The 12,684-nt window shown below is 36.5% G+C and overlaps 1 protein-coding gene across 1 annotated transcript; it reads right to left on the bottom strand.

Annotated features, from left to right (window-relative positions):
• Positions 1-928: 928 nt before the first annotated feature.
• Positions 929-9,761, bottom strand: YIPF5 (Yip1 domain family member 5). The gene is made up of 6 exons (XM_007431753.4): positions 9,598-9,761; positions 8,811-8,923; positions 7,440-7,612; positions 6,681-6,826; positions 3,773-3,954; positions 929-2,571 (listed from the first exon to the last, which is right to left on the bottom strand). Exons 2-6 carry the CDS (start codon positions 8,915-8,917, stop codon positions 2,409-2,411), a joined length of 771 nt encoding a protein of 256 aa, XP_007431815.1. The 5' UTR covers positions 8,918-8,923; positions 9,598-9,761; the 3' UTR covers positions 929-2,408.
• Positions 9,762-12,684: the final 2,923 nt, after the last annotated feature.

Here is a 12,684-nt window from a genome sequence, read left to right as displayed (position 1 = left end):
GGGACCTTGGGTTCCTAAACAAGAAGGATCCTATTCTTTAGACTTTTTTTTTAAAATGAGAACCACTCTTTTCTTTTTTTCTGACCTCTAACCAGTTACCAGTTATTAAGAGGATCATGCCATTTATCTGGTGACTGCTAGATTTACTCTGGAAAGTTTCACGAGTCTTTACAAAGAACCATTTCTAAATTAAGTCACTTTTATCTGCTTGTTCTTAATGACACGCTTGACATCTGAAAAAACATAGGAAAGGTACTGAGACTTCTCTTTGCAGAAGCAATGCTAACTCCTTCAGTAAAACAGGCACCTTACGATATGGAATCTAATAATGCTTCATACTAATTTGCTCAGATAAATCATTAAGCTAAACAATTTATTATCTTAAATCCCATCTGGATCTTCCTTTTAAAAAATAATTGCATTGCCCATTGAACTGAAAATTATAAAGCAGCCAATCTTTGAGATATGCTATATATTTCTGCTAGAATTCCATTTGTCAATTTTGCTATGGTAGGTTCTTCATTGCTACACTTTCTCTTCTGGTTGTCCTATCATTAATAACACTTTGCAGTGACAAGAGTAGTGGTGAGTGCTGCAGAATTTTTACAGAGATCTTAAGAGCAACATGATACAAAATAGAATTATCCCAGAAGATTCAGTAGGCATGACATTTAAATCTAGAACTTTTGCCATTTTAAAAAATGCACCATTATTAAACTCAAACAACACTGTCACTTTTCGGAATATCTTACATATTAACAGTCTAAGGCCATTCATGAAAAGTACTGGTTAAAAGATCTATCACAACATCCAGGGTAGATTTTATATAAATAAAACAGTGCTGCAGAACTGAGTTTTCTGTTGGGTTCATCCTATTGTTCTGCTACAAATTAATTCTCGCAAACCGTATATGTAGAGGCAGTAATAAAGAGAAACCACATTATTTGCCAACATTGCCTTTATGTAGCAAAGCCCAACAAAGCTGCTTCTCATGGTAAGGAATATCCCTCAAATGGGACATCAGGATAGTTCATTTGCACATGGAATCACATCAATTAAGCATCATAGAGGGGAAAAAAGGACTAAATCTGAAATGTAGTTTACAAGTATCAGAAATCTGAATGTGCAAAATAGTCTGAGCTTCTTGCAAGATGTTTATTAAAGAGGTTAGTCAATAACTCCAGGCTGTATGAAAACAATGTATGAAGAGCTATGCAGTAACTCATAGAGAAAGGGGGGGGGGGGAGAAGTACAAAAAAAAGTTGTATTTGTTCACCAATATTGCCCAGTGAGATACTTAAAATTCTACTTTTGTAATAAAATAAGCATGTAAAGAACATAATGTTAGCCATTTCATTTTGTCATTCCCTAACACTAAAGATAAATCATTATTTTTTAATGGTGTACGTGTTTTCCATGTCAATTAAATAATTGTTTTTGTCTTATGGCTGGATTCTAATACTCAATGTTTCTTGATGGCTATGACACAATAGTTATTAAACTGCTTAAGTATAAGATGTCACTGGATCCTACTATACCATGATTTAAGCATAATGTTTGCTCAATGGGAATAAATCTTTATTCAAATAAATACCTCAGCAATTCTGTACTGGACATTACAGTAAAGATAGATTTCTAAAAGGAAAAGTGTTCAAAGAACATTCTGAGAAAATTTAACCTGTGTTTTATACTAGACTGCAATACTGATATTTGTCAAAACTATTTTTTGAAACATGCTGCTTTTGGTGAACTATGGGAATTCTGTTCTCAATTTTAGCATAAAAAAGCATCTTCTCACATGTATGCAAGATGACAGAACTATTTACAAAGTATATATAAAATATTTAAACATAATAACTTTGAGCCTGAAAAGCCATTTGGATTGTAAACAAAAGTAATCTGAGGACTGTAAAAATGCTGAAAAGTTATATATGGGATCCATTTTGTGTTTGCTTTCAGATTAAATTTTATTGTGACGAATGTTAAATTTTGCTAATTTGGTAAAAATGGGAAATGTGTATCTGTTGTTTAGATTTGTTGTATGTTTCCATGGGAAAACAAATTAATGATTTCACTTTCTTTTATCAATAAAAATTTCTGAACTACAAAAGTTTTCAAAAGCAATATTTTGCAGGTTATAGGACTGAAAAGAGTATTACATTTTAAACAGTGTAATTCATGAGCCTGTTTTAAAGCTGAAGTTATTACAGGTCAATGTAAAAATGTATTCAAGAATCCTATAAAAAAAACACAGAAAGACCACTTTGTAATTGTTGCTCCAGATAATAATTCAAACATTAATCTTGGAAGATAGCGGCCCAACAGTTGATTTCTGGTCCCAAGTTTAAGCATCCCAAGTAAAAGCTTTCAGTTCGGCCCCTTTAAGTCCAATAATTAAGACAGTCAGCTCAAAACACAGAAATGAGGGCGAAGACTCCATATAATAAAGCACAGGGATATGCTACTAGAAGTTGTTGTCCTTCCATTGCTAAGGCTGAAATGAAGAGTTTGGAGGCTGAAAAACTACACCATCCAATAATTCCAGCAGCAAGAATAATTCCCATCATGCCCCTGAAAACAACAATAACAGGAAAGGAGTCAAGCACTGATAACGACACATAAATATCAGTACAGATCTATGTATTATATTAAGCTATTAGCCTGTAACATTGGGCTGAAGACAGGGACGAGAGAGAACCAGCAACAATAAGCTGTTGCTGGGTCTCTCCTGTTCCTCTCTATCACTGATTTGCTTAAGATTCCTTAAGAACAGAAACCAAGTGTGCAATTTAATTATACAGCTTTTAAGCATTAAACCATCTCCTGGACAACACTCTTGTTAACATTCCTAATTCAAATTTTCAAAAGCCTCCATCTAGGGACCGTTAATACAAAAATCTCGCCATGGAACTATTACTTATATGGATCTCAGGAAACTTGGCAAAATATACACACACCTGAATGCCATTCAGTTTTATGTAACATTTTAAAATGTTAAATTACATAAAGATGATCTTATTCTGAATTCCTTGAAATCACGTAAGAGTTTCATTTTAAGAAGCTTCAGAAATTCACTTGCTTTAAAAAGTCACCTAAATAATTTTTCCTGACTGCTGTAAGATATTAGGGAATTGTTGCAAAAGAGATAATGATGGAAGCTTGTACTTCGTTTTGCAGCATTCCATTTTCTTATTTATTTACAATTAAAATGATTTTGAAAAGATGGCAATGAGAGGGGATAGGGGGCCTTGTTAATAAGAAAGGAGGCACCCCAGGACTAGACTGCCTACTTCTGGACTAAAGGATCAAACACAGAAATACTGTGCTGAGAAGCTACTATTCCACAGTGTCAGTTTTAAATCAAAATGTTTGTGGTACTTGCATTTTTAAAGTGCTTCAGTATCACATTTTTTCTTACTGGCTATATTTTATTATTTGGACTGGGATGTAGAATTTTAAAGCAATTTCTTTATCTATAAGCGAGCACAGAAATAATCGACTTCAAAAAAGAGCAAAAGCTAAAATAATTTTCCAGTGTTATCATTTGATGAAAACGTGTATCTTTCCAGGCAAATAGGAGCAAAAATACACATATCCTATAAATAAAAAAAATGCAGAAATCAAATTCAGTTTAAATATATATATAGTAAAACATTTTTTATTCTACATATTTCATATTTGTTAACCGCTGGTTTGAGTACAATTTTTTATGGTGAGCAATAATATACAGTTATCATTAAATGACATTGTAATAGCCTTTGGTATTACTTACTGTAGAGAAAATACAACTGCAAAGCTTGAAAGTATGATCATAGGAAGAAGACAATATCCTAGGACACTTGCAACACAACCAAATGAGACACCTGTCATACTCATTAAATTCAGGAGACAGAACATTCCTAAACACCCAATTGCACTAATTCCATATACATAGCCAAACTGAATTTTTCCAGCCTACAAAACAGAGAAAAGGGAAGAATACATTAACATTCTGAATACATTTTAGGAAAAGATTTTGCATTTAGGGAAAGTAAGAGACAAATGAAGTATACAAAATAAAATCAAGTGAGAAACAGATGCTCTTTAAGTAACAATGAACATTTCTGAAATCTAGAATTAGAAATAAGGTTTATTATCTTAGTATTATTCCACATACACATTTACAACTTTTTAAGTTATTTTTTAAAAAACAGATCTTCCACATAAAATTAGTGTTACTGTTCTGCTATTTTATATATTCGAATCAAATATTTACCGCTGAGATTAGATGGAAATACCAGAGATACAAATATCTGTCTAGTGAATCAGTTTAGAAGTGATGTACAGCTACTTGGATCCAGAGTAGAAAAGGCATTTTGGAGGGGGTGTGGGTGTGCTTGCTGTACCTGTCAGCACCTCCTTAATGAAGCTGTACCTTTTCCTGTATTCGCTCACAGTGGCCACCATGATTTCAGGAAAATAATAGGGAGGCGCAGTAAAGTGCAACAAAGTTAGCACACCCTGTTGCTATCTGCTAAGTACTTTCTTAATCAAGGTTTATGACTATTATGGGAGTCCAGGAAAGGTGTGCCTTCTTTAATGAGGTTCAAGATAGATGCAATAAGTCTGCCCCTACCCCTTCCAAAGCATCCTCACCACTTTGAATAGTTGCACATCCCTACAAGCTAGTTTTATAGAGACTTTCAAACCAACAGGTGAAGCACCACCTGAGTATTTTTAAGGAGCACTGTTTATGCAAGTAAACCCAGAGATGCACCATTAATGCCTATATAAAAGTACTACTTCAAATCAATGCCCACCACAAGCAGGACCTTTACTGTGGCAAAACTGGTATAAATTATTTTCCAGATGTTTCCTGTCTTTTCACTACTGTGATGCTGTGTGCTTGATGGGGGGTTGTGTCTATACGCGTGTGCTTTGCAGGTATAGATTACTACTTTTTTAAAAGTTAACTATAAACCTTTGAATATTTTAATAATAAATAAAAACAGTCTAATATTTCAATGGTCTGAATCTAAAGAAAAGGGATGTTCAGAAGGATACAGATGAGGCACGCATCTGGATATGAGGAAGGCGGTGCTGCTTCAAAGGTATTTCACCATTTCAAAATCAAAGGTGATACTGATTCAGAATAAGCTGCCCTGAAGATATGGAACTGCCTTGAAGGTCCATGCCATTTTTCAGAGTCAGTATGGTATTTCCATAAAAAGAAAGGAGCAGAAGGGAAAAGAGGACAAGTGGAAGAAACTGTAGTTTCCTACAGAATTTATATTTCTATTAGCAAAAACGTTACCTATGGTTCATCTTTTATTTCTAGAAGCAGTTCTCTGCTCTGTGACTGTAGGGGAATGGGAGACAGTAATGCCTGCATTTGTGAGAGGCTGTTGCTGCTTATTGGTGTACAAAAAAGGAAAGAAGGACCTCAAACTCCAACTGCTTTTAAAATAAAAGCATAATAATAAGAATGAAGAAGAGCCCAAGACTCCTTGTTGTCAGAAACAGTAGGGGCCTGCAACTTTAAGTACAATGAAACCTTGTTTTAATGGGCTAATTGGAGGAGAAAGTGTTATTCAGGAATGCCTGTTGAATTGGATAGTAGGGCATCACAGTGACTTACAATGTAATGGATTCTGCATGCAATGGACCTAATTTCAACTGCCATTTACATAATTTGTGTAATGAAACCATTAATCAAATCATGTATATGGAGACAAATAGTGCAAATTGCAGCAGAAATGTGGTCCATTGCATGTGAAATCCATTGTATTGCATACATACACACATAAAGCGTACAGCCATATCTCTACTAAATCGTGGAGCTAGGAGAGAAATGAAAGGGCATTTTCTTTTTTTTTAAATAGCAGAAAATCTTCGGACCTGAACATCTGAAATTTTATAGATCATCTCCTTCAGAAGTAACTTCTTCAAATTTAAATATTTATCAAAGTAAAAAGGCATAAGGAAAGCTTCCAGAAACTGGAAAATAAACCATGGAAAGTGTTTGCCTTAGCTGTGTGCAAAGGTCAATCTTAGTCCACGGATCCAAATTGAAAAGACTCTCTATAGAAGGGTAATCAGGACAGTTTCAAGACTATTTTTCTTCCTGAGCCCATCCTTGGTAATCAAGACTGAACCCTAGTAACAAACTTTACAAAGCATTCTAGGTTCACAACACTTTCTCTGCACATATAAACCTACTGTTTATGTTCCTTGGTGTCATGTTCCAAACATATGATTAACATTAGTATTAAGCTGTTTCTCCATGGGACGTAACTAGTGCAAAACACAAAGCAATTCTAATGTTGACTCAGAGTATTCCAATCCTTTTCAGAAGCAAAATGCAGGAAAGAGCAGCAAATTATTATAATGTATGGAGTATATATAGATTAGATTTCACACTGCTCTAAATTACTCAGCTTTTGTGGGTATGGCAAATGGGGATATCCAACAAAAGTTCCTGCCTTTCTCACCTTGTAGATCAGAGACCAGGCTCCAAACAAAGCTATGACCATGGGACTGTAATTCGTATCCTTCTACACAAAAGTAATATATTCAACCCTGAATATTGCAGTTTTCATAAATTATTGATATTTAAGATTTATTCAAGTCTTGATTTCCATTTGCTTTAATCTTTTAACTTTCAGGCTGGTAGGACTACATTTATAGTAATGAAAACTTACCAACAATAAGGTGGCTCCAAAGGCTAGGCAGAAGACCATAGGCCCTGCCAGATCAGTTTCATTCATGATGTTGCCATCTGCAGCTTTTAATGGGTGCAGTACTGTTAGAGTCTTTTGCCAGATATGGTCAAAATTTATTCCTAGTTCTGTAGATCAGATGAAGAACACAGATTTTATGGATTTGCAACCAGTGAAAAAATAATCAAACTTAAGAGTCCTTCTCAATTGTGGATGCCTCACTAAGTGGCTTACAAAATGTAGGAAATTCAAATAACAATAACTTACAACGGAAAATTACCAAACACCCATATCAGGGAAAACTACAAAACCAATTACAGAAACATAAAAGGCATATCAGAGAGAAGGACCATAACCCACTCTGCCCTAGGCACCTGCTGAAACCGTCAGATCTTCAAGGCTTTGCAGAAGCCTCACATTATATAAGTGGATACAGGCAGCTGCACTAAAATGGAAGTCCTCTTAGTTCATCAAAGGTCAGAGAGCAGGTAATATAACTAGCTGCATTAGTCATCTTAATTTTTAAAAGATCTACTTCATTTCAATTTGTTATGCTTTTTTTTGTACTTCATTTAGTTCTCTTAAGAGCCCATGCCACCTAAGTAAATGAAGTGAAATTGAACACAACCAATAAATGCACAGATACACATGTGTATCTCATAATCTGCTATGACTGCTCCTTTGTAGATTGGACCATGTATTTTGGTTGATACAGAATTTTGCAATAAATTAAAATCAAACCTTCTAGTAATGGAGGCTCATCTTCAAAATTGCTTCCATAGAAAGACTGTGATGAAGACGGTGTGTATGCTGGTGCTGGCTGAAAAATTTGACCAGTGTATGGCTGCTGAGGTTGCATCATCTCTGGAGGGACATATCCACTTTGCTGAGAATACTCATAGCCACCATATTGCCTGCAGAAAACAAAATTGAAATATTTATCGGATGAAAGCAGCAGCTTTCTTTGCACAGAGGCAAGTTTGAGGAACCACAATATTAGCTAAGCCCCAAAGTGTCCACAGCATTACAAAGGCATCATTGTAAACTATCGCATTTATAGAAGTTTTAAATATTCTATACAGTCCCTGGAGAAAATTATTGGAATACATTTATATAAATAAAGAACACAGACAGGCGTATCGTTGTTTGGAATATATCACAATTATTTACAGGATAATTCTGATTAACATTACATAAATTTATTTTAACTTATTATTTTCTAATATGAAAAAATACAATTTCTCATTTTAAATTAATTATAATTTTCCAACTTATCTGATATTTTTCTCAATATTACCAAGTTTGTTATTAAAACTCAGATATAATATAGTCCTTCATTTTCAGTTCTTCCAAGAGGATCTAACCCATTTCTTTGCTTTCCCATCCTCTGCCATATAAATAGTGGATACTAGCATATATTTCAAGTTTTGTGACCTATACAGTGACCATATATCTATTGTGACACATAGAAGCATTGCAGCCTTAAGGAAGAGGAGTTGCCTTAAGGAAGAGGAGTTACCAGTGTCAGTAATTGTTTCAGAAAACCTCCTTGCAAGTAACTGTTTATGTAAGCTTAAAGGGAAATTTTATACTGAAGAATGATTAACTCATGAAAGTTTGGATTCTAAGACATATTACCAAAATATTTTGAGTCAATAAGCTAGTGATAGCTACATTATCTGGTAAGTATGCCACATATTCAAAAGTACTATGGCACTTCATACCTGCTATATAAAAGGATAATTCAATGTGTATTAACATAACTTCTGACCAGCACTAGCCTAACAAAATGCACTTACAATAGTCAATGGTTATAAGTAACCTTGGTTGAGCATTAGTGATCGCTGCTCTATATAAAAACTGCTGACTCAATTTTTATATAGAGCTATTTTTTGAAATTCCTCTGATCCTACATTATAGATTTATTTTATTTAGGTACATTGGAGTTATTTTGAGAAATGGGATCTTTTAAATAAATAAAATAACCCTTTAAATATAAACGTGACTTGGCATGATTATCAGGTATTAAATAACACTGAACACTTAAGCCAGATACTAACAACAGACTATAATACACTGGCTATTTAGAAAACTAAAAGAAACTCAAGTTACTTGCTGTATGCTCCTCCTCCAGCATTTCCTCCATATGATTGTGCTTGATCATCAATACTGTAACTTGTCTGATAGAAATCTGCATTGAAACTATCAAATCCAGACATTGCTATCTGTAAAATAAATATTTCTCTGTTACTATTTTTAAAAACCACCACCAAAAGCATGGCCCTTCTATGAATGTCTTTGTCTGTCAGTCACCAAGAATGATTTATACAGTCATCTGAAAAAAATGCATTCAGCCAAATATTAAACACTAAATTACTAGACATTTGCACTGCTGTGCCTCCCACAGTTTGCCCAAAAGGAGAAAAGGACCACAACATAAAAGCGGGAAAACAGAACAAATCTAACAACATTTTAAAATACGGTATCTGATTTCCTCAAATCACCGCAGAAAGGCAACGACTACGACAGAACCTATATTATTTTCAATGTTTGCTATCACAGAGGCATCATCTGTTAGTGTTGGTGCCAGACAGCCTTTAAGATTAGACCTTCAGAGCAGCACATAACGCTGCGATGATGAAAACACAGGAGCCGAGAATGGAGAAACGTTGGGTCACGAGAGATCACTAGCAGCATTAGGCCATTTAAGCCACGCACTCCGAAATCACGCCCTTGCGGCCAGAAAAACGCAGAAGCGAAGGAAGACGCTTCTGGAGGGAGTCTCGTCGCCCGATAGGTTTCCCTTTTCTTTTCCCGGCGCCTGAAGGAGCCCCGCAAGAAAGCGTCAGATCTCTTGACAAGCTGGGGCGCCAGCCTGCTCCTCTCTCCCGCAGCTCACCTTCCTTCTGAGCCCCCTCCCTGGCGAGGCAACGACCCCCTGCCTGGCCTCCTCACACCGTCGGGATCGACCCCTCTTCCACCCCCCTTTATCCCGCTGTCTTGGAAGCTACGTGTCAGAGACCCACGAAGAACCACTTCCGGATCGTGGAAGCGGAGCGGCAAAACGCAGGGGACGTTTCCTAGCGGAAGCCACTCTCTCTCCACATCTCCATGGTCAAAGCTTTCAACCCGAGTGAAGACGACAAATAAGGGGCGGCTGGACTATTTGAGCATGCGTAGTGAGGACTTCGGCCTCTCCCCTGAAACCACGTGCTTTCTTGTGGCTCCGCTTGAGAACTGAGCGGAGCAAAGCTGTGGTTTTCTGCACCGCTTACGGTTGCCTGGCCTGAAGCGGTTTAAACATCCGTATATCAATAAATACATTTCTGCACAGGCTGAGGTTATCTGATTATGTTAAGGGAAAAGTGGATCTTCTTCAATTTTATAATCTTTACTATTTTACAAATACTGTTGCTTTCGGAATCAAACTGCGATCCGGATGGCAGCAAAGTATATAGAAAAACTTTTGCTGATATGTAGCGGTCATCCTGATTTTCGCACCTCATATCTGGTAGTTTTAGGCCATGTTATAATTTTTATGCTCCTGTACAATTGTGCCCGTTGCTCTCTTTCTCCATAAAGTCTCCAAAGTGATCTTGTGGAATGCTAAAGTATGTCAGGTGGTGCCTGCCAGGCTCCTGATCGTTGACTTAGGCTTTTTCAGAAGTTACTTTAATTTTTGAAAAAGGGAAGTTGGCATGCTGTAAAGCAAACTGCCAGCCTCTAGCATCATCCTTGTTTTTGAAGCTGCCTCTGGAATCCAAAGAGACTAAGCTTTCTCACAAAATGAACCGACCAGTGCTTTGCTTGAAAACAGGTCCAGAATAGAATGAAGGTTAGCATCGATAGTTAGGAGCATCACACAGAAGAGGGAACTAATGGAGTTAACAACACTGGGTATACCTCTCATGGCTGTTGTATTGTGAATGGGAAATTGTTTTCCAGCAACTGTGTGAGTACCCACAATGTGTTCTCAAAATTCCAAATGTGCCCAGCAGCCGTCAAAAACTGAAAATCTCTGTTCTGGGGCTCATTATTCTAACCGTAAAGCCTCATTGGTCTTCCCTATTCACACACTCTCTTGTTACCTTGGGCTTATCACTCAGATAAGGTGATAATATCACCTCCGATAAGACATTCAAGTGTGAAGCTTGTGTCTTCAGTGCTTTATATTTATACTAGAAATAAATACAGACTAAAGATGAGCTTTACGCATGTAGAAAAAATTACAAGGAAGAAAAAGAAAATCCAAGGAGTTGGATATTTCCTGCTGCTGATCATGGACTTGCTGAGGCTTTTCTGCTTGTACCCATAGCCAGGACATCAGTGTAAGAGACAGGTGGTTTAATCTGGGAACATCTACAACTCATGTTACCGATGAAATATAAATGTTTCAACTTTCTGTTGGCAGTAGGAATTTTCATCTTTTGATGAAGTTGATGGTTTGAGCTGGTGGCAGCCCTGAAGACCATCAGGAACTTTGCATCCAAAGTTGCTGACAGCCTTCATAACTGCCTAATATACAGAGGCTGATAGCCCTGGTTTGGAAAATCTATTGAAGATTTTTGGTACACATGTGATCCCTAGGATTCCACTTGCTAGAAAGGTGTATTTAGTTATTTAAAAAAAACTGTAAGTGGCCCAAGAAAATTAGCTCAATACAGCAGATATCAGTTCAGAAGAAGAATTTCACAGTAATTTGAGAATATATTTTTTTCCCCTTAAAATTTGATGGATTTAAATGGCTTTCTACACTTTTCTACCTTTAAAAATGGGAGGATAATTAACTGCAATAAAATTATTTTTCTGTTACTTTGACTGAAGGAAATGAAGCCAGTAAATTGGATCTTCATACTTTTTTCTCTCTCTCTTGTCATAATTGAATATAGATGTGTTCTTTTTACAAGGAGGCATTTTTAGAGAATTGCCGTCTTACAACAATTTTATAGAAACATTTACAGAATGATACAATTGTTGGAAAGGTATTCTTTCCAACTAATTCCAATTAAATATAGAGGTGTTATTAAATTGACTTAGGCTACTATTTAGTTTCAACTTTTAAAGTTGCAACTCTTTATAAATATATATATATATATATATATATATATATATATATATATATGAATGAATGAATGAATGAATGAATGAATGATAGGGCAGAGGCAGTAACTTCTTGAGCATTGTTTTTCTATCCCCCATCCCATTTATATGGTTGAACTGTAGCTACAACTAGAGAAAAATGTGGTTGAACTGTAGCTGCAACCAGAAAAATCAGAAGTTACATCACTGCCACTGAAAAAAAGCAGACTAACATTTTCAAGGTCTGTCCTTAAGTCAAATTTGTATGTAAGCTGGAACAGTATTATTGTATAATACTGTATAAGTGGTATTGTGTAATGAACTTGAATCACTGTGTATTTAACTTAAATTTTGCTACAATAGGCTCTGTTCTTAACTATGGGTTATCCTTAAACTGGGCGTTCTTAACCCGAGGACTACCTATAGTTTCTGCCTTTTAGGATTGATAATCCTAAATGGGACACGGTGGCACAGGGCTTAATGACGCTGGAGTTTGCTGGCCAGAAATGGTTGGGACTCCAGCGGTTCGGGCCCGGCTCCGCGGGACGGGGTGAGCTCCCGTCTCTTCTCCTAGCTTCTGCTCACTCAGCAGTTCGAAAGTAATTCCATCTGTGAGTAGATAAATGGGGACTCCCGTCTAGTTGGGAGGAACCGGCGGTGCTGCACAGGGGAGCAAAATACCGGTGCTGGACCGAACTCCGAAAGCAACCGGCACGATCGATGATCGTTGGGAGCGGCGAGAAAGATCTACGGAGCAGGAAGAGCCCGGATGACCCCTAGCGACCACTGCTGGTCACATAGTGTAATAGTGTAATAGTGTATCACTAAATTTGTAGTGTAAGAATTTGTAACTGTAAGAATTGTTAGTCACCGTTAGGATTATATACTTTGTGAGCAGCCCAGAGTT

Source organism: Python bivittatus, unplaced genomic scaffold (assembly GCF_059951505.1).
Source record: "Python bivittatus isolate LINGU-HERP-01145 unplaced genomic scaffold, Pbiv_v1 ctg000080_np1212, whole genome shotgun sequence".
In the NCBI taxonomy this organism is placed as follows: Eukaryota; Metazoa; Chordata; class Lepidosauria; order Squamata; family Pythonidae; genus Python; species Python bivittatus.
This window is presented reverse-complemented; position numbering and strand designations above follow the sequence as displayed.

Coding starts and splice junctions, on each gene's coding strand:
- YIPF5 (XM_007431753.4), bottom strand. CDS start 8,917: ATGTCTGGATTTGATAGTTTCAATGCAGATTTCTATCAGACAAGTTAC. Junction 7,613..8,810: donor GGAGGAGGAGCATACAGCAA/GTAACTTGAGTT, acceptor TGTTTTCTGCAG/GCAATATGGTGGCTATGAGT. Junction 2,572..3,772: donor GCAGTTGTATTTTCTCTACA/GTAAGTAATACC, acceptor TGTTGTTTTCAG/GGGCATGATGGGAATTATTC.